The sequence below is a fragment of the Mauremys mutica genome, chromosome 1 (genome assembly GCF_020497125.1).
Source record: "Mauremys mutica isolate MM-2020 ecotype Southern chromosome 1, ASM2049712v1, whole genome shotgun sequence".
Taxonomy (NCBI): domain Eukaryota; kingdom Metazoa; phylum Chordata; order Testudines; family Geoemydidae; genus Mauremys; species Mauremys mutica.
In genome coordinates this window covers 360,944,972-360,955,776 of record NC_059072.1, presented here as the reverse complement: position 1 = coordinate 360,955,776, position 10,805 = coordinate 360,944,972, and the positions used below count along the sequence as shown (strand labels likewise).

Here is a 10,805-nt window from a genome sequence, read left to right as displayed (position 1 = left end):
CTGCAACCCCTTTTCCCATGAGCCCCTCGCCCCCATCTCTTATCACTAGGCCCTGCCCCGTGCTGCTCCACTTCCCCTGAGGCTCCGCCTCCCGGCCACGCCAGAGCCAGGCCGTGGTAAGAGCTACTGTGATGTTTTATGTCAAAATATGACCATAGACATCACTTTCACCACCACTGTTATATATTTGCAACACACTTGTACAAAATGTGGCATGTAAGATGTCTATGAAAAGGTTCTGATTTACCGGTTATGGTTGTGCTATCTCTATGCATGTATCAGTTTTATATTTGAAGGCAGGACTATTGTCTCTATACCTGGATTTCAGATATATGCTACTGGGGTAACACCCACAAAGTTGTTACCCTGCAAATCTTGGAGGGACTATTCAAATTAAGGGCTCATCAAGAAACACTTAACTGACAATGGACCATGGGAGACACCGATCTGCACTGGATAGACTGTCCCTCAATTGTACTGTCCGGGTATAGGTAACGATTTCCTGCTGTGACTAAGCAAAGTTATGATGGAGATGTGATTGGCCATATGATTCTAAACCCCAACTTGTCAGCTGCAATTTTCCACTAGCCGTGCTGAGAGTTTTATTTGAAACTATGGGATATCCCTGTAAAAGGAAACTCCTCCATTTTGCTTCTTTCCTGCTCAAGCCTCAGAACTATGAATTTATACTAATGGGAGCATCTAACCAATGGCCCGAGGTTCTTCCAATCATTTTTAAGCAACCAGAGACTTATCAAACTAGCAGCTTATTTCATCACTGCTACAAATCTGAAAGAAGAATTTTTCATTTATTGTACATATTTGACTCTGTAACAGGTTGCTGGCCAGGTGGCCCGGAGCCAGGCCTCTGTTAGCCCAGCTCCAATTAAGAAGTATTAATTGGGGCTGGCTGGGTATGCCATGCCTACCTGGTGAAACAGAAGCACCTACGGGCCTTATTGGCCAGGGGGCTATATAAAGCTGGCAGGAAGGCAGTGGGGAGGGGGGAAGTGGTGAAGAGCAAGGGAAGGGAGGAGCCACAGGCTGTGCGTCCCCACTGGCTGGAGAAGCTAACTATCCCCCAGGCTGCTGGTTTGCATCTGTCTGTAACTAGAAGGTGGTGGGAGCTGACACTGTTAATAAAAGAAGCGCTGGTGATTGCACTTGGAGGAGGTCTCTGACTGATTTGTGCGAGGGCAAGCAAAGGCCTCGTTATTGACTCCTTTAACCAACTATAAGTCTTGTGTTTTTTTGTTTTTTTTTGTAAATCAAGCTTTAGATTAGAGTTACCAAAGCATTGGCATCAGTGTGATTTTGGGGTAAGATCACAGTTATGTATTGACCTGTCTGTGCTGCTGGTCCTTTGGGATGATATGAACCTGTTCTTACATTAAATTGGTTCTAAAGACCCACACATCTTCCATCTAGTGTTCTTGATGGGGATATAAGGACTGGAATATCTAAGGAAACTGCTTTTATGACTTCTTGTTAGCCAGTGTGGTGAAGCAGAAGTTTACTTTGTATTCCTGCTTCCGTACATCTCCTGGGAGAATAACCATGAGTTTTGGGGTCTATCTGCCCTATTTCTCAGCAGGTTGTCCTGAATTTGGTATCCACACTTGTGACCCACCAAAGCACGGTTACATCTACCCCAGGAGCCCAGGCTGCTGTGGGGATTCCCAGACTCTCCACCTCCTCTGGGGATGTGTCCTGAGGGGCAGAGACCTAGGCTGGGGCATTTTCTTGTCCCACCAGTCCCCTGCCCAGGGCAGCTGGAGGCTCCTCACAGAGGCTCTGGCTCCCTGATCAGCTCTTTCTGTGGCCCAGCTCTGGCTTCTGGCTTGAACAGGGGCTGGAGTCTGAGTGGAAGAGGAGGAGCAGGGAGTGGGGTCTCAAGGGGGAAGCAGAGGGGGAGGAGGTGGGGTCACCGAGGGAACAGGGCTCCTGGCCTGTGTCCCGCTTTTGCCTGTTGAAAAGCTGCTCACCCTACACTGAATGGGCTGGGCTGGGGTAGGAGCTCGCTGGGCCTGAGCTGAGGCCAGTTTCCACAGTTTTGCATTGCTGGGGCAGCACAAATGGAGTGGAAGGGGAGGGAACCTTGGCCTGAGTCTCTTACCAGGACTTCTGTGTGTCAGACCGTTCCTCACACATGCAGTTCTGCCCTGCCTCAGCAGGGAGTGGACTGAGCAGGTGTGCTGTGTGCAAAGCCATTAATGGAGGGGTTGCCTGAATGGTTTCTCCTGGCGCTCCTGCGTTAATCATGTCGCTGACACCATTCAGTCTCAAACACTGGACTGAGAGTGCAGGGGAAAACGGATTTACCGGGCTCCTTGAATAACCCCTGTCCCCAGCTGGTGCAGCACCCGTGGGTCATGCTGCACACAGAAAGGGCCAGGACTGCAACTGCAGAACAGTCTGCAGCTTGTTTCATAGCCCTTGGATGTTTAGCCAGACATGGAACAGTGACAGACCAGTTGTCATGGGAAACAGCATCCACATCCCTTCTCTTTATTGATTATCAACAGGAATTGTGAGGTAGCAGTGACCATGAATATGGCTCCTTATTGGCCAAAATCCCACCGATCCCCTGGTTCTCCACAAAAAGTCACTCTGTAAATGCTGCTCCCTGCCTTGGTCTTCCTCCCTTAGTGTCCAGTCCTCCCTCACCAGCCTTAGACCATGTCTGAACCTCTCTTCAGAGTGGAGATCAGTAACTCATGTCATATTGGATGTAAGGGTGCAGGATGCAATAGGTGGCCCATTTTTTTCGTCTCCCATGTCACTGGACCCAGGTGATGAACTGACCCTTCACTTGATGAACACCCTGATTATCCTCTCACGAAGGTGTTTGCTTTTCACGCTGTACACAATTGGGTTCATCAGCGGGGGGAGAAGCAGGGAGATGTAGCCCAGGACAATCTGAAGTAACGGTAAAGAGTCCTTCTCAAAGCTCTGTATCACTGTCAAGCTGATCTCTGGTATGTAGAAGAGCAGGAGGGCACAGAGGTGGGAGACGCAGGTGTTCAGGGCCCTCAGGCGCTCCTCGTGGGACGCGATGCTCAGCACTGTTTTGAGGATCATCACATAAGAGAGGAAGATGAGCAGCGAGTCCAACCCCATCTGGAATAGTTTAGTAATCAATCGATAGATGATATTGACTGTGATGTCTGAACAAGCCATGTTCATGACCTCCCGGTGCACACAGTAGGAATGGGAGAGGACATTGGCTTGACAGTATTGGAACCGTTTCAGGAGAAAGGGGAGTGGAAGTATTATGACCATGGCTCTTATCACAGCCACCAGTCCCATCTTGGCTATTCTCAGCAGGGTTAAGATGGCAGCATATCTCAGCGGGTTATAGATCGCGATGAAGCGGTCAAGGGCCATCAACAACAGCACAGAGGATTCAATGCACTGAAGCAAGTGGATGAAGAAGAGCTGGACTAAACAGGCGTCAAGGCTGATCTCCCTAGAGTTAAACAAGTATATGCCCAGTATTGTGGGCATGGTGGATATCAATATGCCAAGGTCTGTGATGGCCAACATGGAAAGGAAAATGTACATGGGCTCATGGAGGCTTGGATCTGTTTTTACAATTAACAGAATGACTGAATTTCCTACTATTGAAATAACATACATGAAGCAGAAGGGGATAGAAATCCAGAGATGTGTGTCTCCATCACTCGGTAGCCCGGTGAGAAGGAATATTACAGATTTTAATTTAGTGTCATTGACAGCTGACATATTATACTGGGCAGGTCTGAGGAGTTCCGAAATATTATTTCTAAAAGAAAAGAAAGAGGAGATTAGATGATATTTATCAAGAAATCATTCTGCTCTCAGTGCAAGCCTACTAACTCCCAGAGCTCAAGGTAGATAAACAAAAATATACTCTAGGATTTACATGGATCTGATTAGCCAGACTGGATCAGACTTGTAGTCCATCTACCCCAGTAACCATGTCCAGTGGCCATGTCCAGATGCTTCACAGAAATAGCCCTAATTAGGCAGTTACAAGATAACCTGCTCCCAAGGAGTTTCCTCCTGACACCCACTAGTTAGACATATTTTGTGGTGTAAATCAGGAAGGTTTAGAGCCTTTCCAAAACTTTTTTAAAACAATCCTCTCCTTTAATTGAATTTTCAGATTACTCAGTCCACCCTGAAATCCTGCTAAGCTCTTGACACCATTGAAACCTTCCTCAGAGGTTTTTAAGGTCAGGTTTGACAAAGCCCTGGCTGGGATGATTTAGTTGGGAATAGGTCCTGCTTTGAGCAGGGCGTTGGACTAGATGACCTCCTGAGGTCCCTTCCAACCCTGATTTCTATTATATCTTGTGGCTGTGAATTCCATAGCCTACTTGAGCACTGTATGATTATACAACTGTGATCTTAGAACATACAAACATAAGAGTGGCCATACTGGGTGAGACGAAAGGTCCATATAGCCCAGCATCCTGTCTTCGACAGTGACTTATGCCAGGTGCCCTAGAGGAAATGAGGAGAACATGTCATCATCAAGTAATTCCATCATCCATGAATTTATGTAGTACTCCTTTCACACAGACACCCTTTCTGGCCCTGCACTTCTGAGTGTGGACTCTTGGATCATGACATGTGTGTAAATATATGGCAAGTTTATTGTGAAAATGGTCATTGTATTTCTCTGTCCTGCATTGAAGGTATTTTAAATGTTTTTTATAGCTTGATTATATTAATTATTTTTTTCTGCTCTCCTGACAGTCCAGATCATGCAGCTTCCTCTTTCCAGCATATGGAATACATTTTTAGGGTCAGGTTTTTAATTCACTAACAGTGATATTAACAGCCTCCTTGCAGACTTTCCTATGTAAATTCAGTCAGAACCAGGCTCTATTAACTCACCCTTGCAAAATGCTCCCAGTGATATACTCTGAACCCGAAGAATCCCTCTAAGAGAAGCTGAAATGCTTTGCCTGGCCAATGTTGACGGAATCCAAATACTTAGATCATCTTGCAAGCTTCTCTTTATCCTACAGGACCTGCATCCTCTCACCATGCAATAGTCTGTAGATATTTGGAAAATTACCAGCTAACACTGACAGTTATTTCATCTGGGCAGGGGAGGAGTTAGCATCACAAATGGGTCAATACTTCAAACCCTGGTATTGCACTAATATCCACTTGAGTGTACAAGTTACTTCAGCCAGGCTCATGTAATTGGTGACTGGGGTCAATTAGATAAAACATCATTTACTTTCCCCTTTCCTGCACCTCATTTAAATTCTGCTGAAACACAGACCAGCAGTTCTGCTCTCTCATGACTTTTTGAAAAATCTTACACAAGACTTGCAGTGTTATTGAGTGCATGACTTTGAATGTAAGTGTTAGAAACAGCTTCTAGTCAGTAACCAGGAAACAATATCACACAAATGTCCACTGAACAAAGAGTTAATAGCACAAACTTTCTAACACCAAAGCCGTTAAGCAGTAAAGTTACCCCTGCTCCTTGCTGCAGAGATTCGAACAACTCTGCTGCTGACTTTCAATATACAGGCCTGGCAAGAAAGTTCTGTTAGTAATATTTGTATTACAACGAATAGTTTTGACATAACATTTACACTTCTGTACCTTAGTACACACATGTCAACCACAGATGCTGGACCCACTTGGACCTGCTCGGGAAGCACAGGTGACCCACAGTGTGCAGTAACCAGAGCCCAGTCTGAGGGTGGGAGAATGGAGGGATTTCATCCCATGAGTGGGAAGGCTACAAGACCTGATATTTAGCACTCAGAGACCGGAGAGGGGGAAGAGATGCCAGTAGCCCTGTAACTATAGTAACTATAGAGCAAAAATATGCCCTCTCAGATGTGTTACCACAAAGCAATGCAGCTCTGAAATCCTGCCTTCACAATCAAGCCAGAGAATAAAATCCTTGAAAATGCATTTGCTGATTAAATTTCCAGGAGCAAATAAATCTGAGTAGATTTTTGAACTAGTCACTGAAATTCTTTGTCTTTGGGATCTCCTGTCACTCAGCCCCTGGCAGAACCGGCCCCAGAGCATACGGCACCTGTAGAATTGGGACCCCTTGAGAAACCCTGACTTGGGGCATCAGTGTTTTAACACTGCAAGCTCCAGTTTCTGTGCAACTTGAATAACCCCCTGAGCACCTGGGGCGCATGCAGGGGAGGGGTTCCCAGTCTACCTAGTGCTGCCTGTCCTCCTGCCCCTGTTACTGAGTCACTCTGACAGCCCAGCCGAGTTCGCCGTGGTGTCACAGAACATCTTTACATTTAAACAGCTCGCAGCCTTTACCCTCCTCTACATATTGTAAAGAGAGTGAAACCTGCCAACGTACCCAATTCCTGCTAGAAGGGGAGCCGCTGACACCAGAGATCTTCACCCTAAAGGACAAGGAGTCACTGAAGAGGTAGCACAGGCAGCAGGCAGTGTCTGTTCAGACAGGGAGGCAGCTGTCTTTATGAAGCATGTCTGCACATTCCCTTGGGGGCCACTTGGCCTCAGGGAAACTCAGGTGCTTGGCTTTGTGTGCATCAGCTCGAACCCCTGTCACAGCCAATGGCAAACTGCAGGAGGCCAAATCACAGAGGGACATGGGGTGATACTACCTAATTGGACTGCCCTGCTGCAGAGTCTATTCCTAAAATCCGGCTTGTCATCACTGTCCGAATGGTTCTGATTAGTTACATGGCTACCTTGAGGGCGGCTGAGTGGTAACAATGATGCTGTCACAGCTGTGATCTTGCTGAAATAAAATAAAATTGAATAATAATATGGGGCCTCATTACTCCCCGGCAGCCCCTTTTCCTGCATTACAAACACATGGAAATTACCTTTGCATTCTTCCAGTAGGGAAGGACCTTCCCTTCTCCAAGAGGAACAAGGAATAAGGAGGAGGATTTCAGAGAGGAGTGTGGGAGTGACACGGGGATGCCGGGAGTTTCCACACAGTCACCAGACTGGTGTTTGCAGCCATTGCAAACAGGAGCCTCATCTTAGATGGTCTGGCTGCCTGAGAGCAGTCTGAGGGCAAAGGTCAGCTTCACACCTTGACCCCGTAACACACTGAGCACAAGTCCTGTGGGTGGGCTGGGAGTGTCAGTGGTGAAGCGAGGTCCAGGTACGGGGGATTGCCCCTCTCCCCACACCCAACTGCTGGAGAGCGGGTCAGGGCACTGGAATTGTGCTAAGCGTAGCAGTGGGGCAAGCCCAGCTGGGTGGGGGAAGCAGAATAAGCCCCCACTGCCTGACCGCGTGCCCTGACCCCACCCCCTGGCAGGAGTGCCGGGTGCAAACCCCTTCGCCCTTGACCCCATTTCCCCAGCCGGAGGTGGGCTGCAGAAGGGGTGGAGAGAGAACCTCAGTTTTCCTGGCTTAGCCAAGGCCGCACAGCACTCTAATCCGCCTCAGGAGATGGGGCTCCTGAAAGCTGTTCCTCTATCTCCAGAGCAAAGCCTGTCTAACTTAGCTCATAGTGATATGTGAGCAGGTCCAGATTAACTCTTCTGGGGGCCCAGGGCTATTAGAATTTGTGGGGCCTCCTAGGCTCCAGGGTGGGGACAAAGATGAGGGGTTCAGAGTGCGGGAGGGGGCTGCGGGAGAGGCAGGAGGGTGGGTGCAGGAGAGGGTGAGGGCTCTAACTGTGGGTGTGGGCTCTAGGGTGGGTCTGAGGATGAGGCGTTTGGAGTGAAGGAGGGGACTCAGGGCAGGGGGTTGGTGTCGGGGTCTGGAAAGGAGTTCGGGTTCAGGAGAAGGCTGGGGGTTGGGGTGCGGGGCCTGGGCAGGAGTTAGGGTGTGCAAGGGGGCTCTGGGCTGGGGGGGCTTAGGAGGTTGGGGTGCAGGGTGCTTCCCTGGGGCAGGTCCTGTTTGGTGGGGGGTGAAGGTGGCTCCCCGTGGCCCTGCGTTTGCTGGCAGGCACCACCCCATGCAGCTTCAGAAGGAGCTTCCTGATGCTTGCAGTGATACAGCTCTAGTCGGGAGGCAGGGGACAGCAGCTCCCTGTCTCCCATTCCCAGCTTCTGGGAAACAGAGGCTAGGGACACCACCCCTGCCCATCCTGGCTACTAGCCATTGATGGACCTATCCTCCATGAACTTATCTAGTTCTTTTTTGAACCCTGTTATAGTCTTGTCCTTCACAACATCCTCTGGCAAGGAGTTCCACAGGTTGACTGTGCATTGTGTGAAGAAATACTTCCTTTTATTTGTTTTAAACCTGCTGCCTATTAATTTCATTTGGTGGCTCCTACTTCTTGTGTTATGCAAAATAGTAAACAACACTTCCTTCTTCACTTTTTCCACGCCAGTCATGATTTTATAGACCTCAATCATATCCCTCCTTAGTTGTCTCTTTTCCAAGAGGAAAAGTTACATTTCCAAATTACATTCTTTTGGGACGCCAAGGAGCTTTTGGGACCCATTTTAGTTTCCCTGTGTCTCTGAGCGCATCTTCCCACCTGTTTACCTCTTTCCTGTGGAAGGAGCCTTTGCTGAAACCTGTGTGAGCCTGGCACCAAACCATTGTTGCTCTCTGAGGCTAGTGGCTGGGGACGGGGTAGCTGGCATCTCAGCATGTTGAGATTTCTAGGAACTCAGGGAATTAAACTCCTGTGACATCATTAGACAGGAACCCAAGAACAATTCCTTTTCCAGATGATAACGCTCAGTCATGCTTTCTCCTGAATCTATTCATGGACAAATTCATCGGCCAGGGCATGGATCAGGGTCATAGTGGACAAGCAACTCCACATCAGCTCCCAGTGCGATGCAAAATGGGCTAATGTGACCAATATGGACAATGGCCTGGAAAGGACCTCCCGCATTAGTGAGTCTATAGCAGGTGACCAAGGCATATCATCCTATGAATCAGCCTGTGTAAGCAAGGTCTGAGTGAGATCTCCTTTCACAGCTATCCAGGACGGGGAGACTTCAGGAGCAAAATTTATTTTCATGAACACACTTACTCTGCCTAGGTATCCAGCAGACAGTTTGGTGATGCTCAGAGTCAGGGCCGGCTTTAGGACGTGCGGGGCTGATTCAAAAGAGCGGCCGACGAAATGCCGCCGAAGACAGTGGCAGCTCAATTGCTGCCACTGAAGATAGCAGTGGTAATTCGGCAGCAGCTCAATCGGTTGCCACTGTTTCTGGTGGCACATCCGTGGAGGGTGCGGGGGCCCCTCTTCTGGACGCTGCGGGGCCCTCTTAGTCACGGGGCCCAATTTCTGGGAATCAGGGGGATCACCCTAAAGCCGGCCCTGCTCAAAGTGATCAACTTTGGTTACTGTTGGGTTTAAAATCATTGTGGTACTGAATGCATTGGGGGTGAAATGTTATCAATCGTATTGTTTTTATTGTATGAATAAAGGGGAGCAGAACTGTGCTTAACCTGGCCCAAATGAGGGGGCACCCTCAGCTAAAAATATCTTGTTAAGCCAGGGGGTCGAATGCCAGATAGAAGTAGGGACGATTGAAAGCTGAACTGATGAAATTGTACAAGCACTTTTACAGGGATGAAATACCAGCTATTAACAGGTTCTTTAATCTAGTGTGGAAAGGTATAACCAGAACCAATGACTGGTAACTGAAGCCAGAAACATTAAATTTGGAAATGAGGCACACCTTCATAGCAAGGTTATTTAACCAGTAGAACAAACTCCCAAAGGAGCTGATGGGTTCTATATACATCCCCATATCAAGACTGGATGGCTTCCTTGAAGATAAATTTTAGATTAATACAAGAAATGCTTTAGTCAAACACAAGTCATTGGGCTCAATATGAAGGTAACTGGGTGAAATTATGCAGGAGGTCAGACTACATGATCTTATAATTCCATCTGTCCATAAATTCTATGAATCTATGAATCATTTCCTTGAGTGGATCGTTATCTTGGATGCAACATGAACAAGTAGCTACTCTGAATGCTGATAGGTACTCAACAAGGACATATGCTGGCCAAGAAGAATCGGGATTGTCACAATAAAACTCTGATATATGGTCTCTTTACCCTCTAAACTAGGTCCTTGCCTGTCATGACAGGTGAAGAGAAAGTAATTAGGGAAGTGTTATTTCCTCTTTCACATAACACAAGAACTAGGGGTCATGAAAAGAAATTAATAGACAACAGGTTTAAAACAAACTGTTTCTTCACACAACAGCCAGTCAAAACTGTGGAACTCCTTTCCAGAGAATGTTGTGACTTCCAAGCCATTAAAATGGTTAAAAAAAAAACAAGTTAGGAGGATTCATGGAGGATAGGTCCATCAATGGCTATTAGCCACAATGGTCAAGGATGGTGTCACTAGCCTCTGTTTGCCAGAAGCTGGGAATGGACAACAGGGGATGGATCACTAGATAATTGTCTGTTTTTTCCATTCTGTTTGGGGCACCTGGCATTGGCCATTGTCAGAAGACAAGATACTTGGCTACATGTAATATCAGTCTGACCCAGTATGGCTATTCTTATTTTCTTAATTATCCCACTCATACAGTATGGAACACCCCATCTCTTCCCTTTAGGTACTTGTGACCAGAGTTACATAGTTATCCCCAGCCCCCTTAAAACAATTAGGTAGAGAAATTGATTTTAAAATAACAGACAGCTGTCACACATCTACACACATCTGTCTTTCTCTTGGATTTACAGGGCCCCTTGAATAGCCCCTGTCCACAGGTGGTGCAGCACCCATGGGTCATGCTGCACCCAGAGTGCTCAGAAAGGGCCAGAACTGTGACAGCAAAACGGTTCTGCAGCTGTTTTCATAGCACCTAGATGTTTAGACACACAAGTGACAATGACAGGC

The 10,805-nt window shown here is 47.5% G+C and overlaps 1 protein-coding gene across 1 annotated transcript; it reads right to left on the bottom strand.

Moving 5' to 3' along the window:
- Nucleotides 1–2,808: 2,808 nt before the first annotated feature.
- On the bottom strand, nt 2,809–3,744 carry LOC123360326 (olfactory receptor 51G2-like). Its single transcript, XM_045001200.1, has one exon. The coding sequence runs from the start codon at nt 3,742–3,744 to the stop codon at nt 2,809–2,811; it is 936 nt and encodes a 311-aa protein (XP_044857135.1).
- Between the last annotated feature and the right edge of the window lie 7,061 nt (nt 3,745–10,805).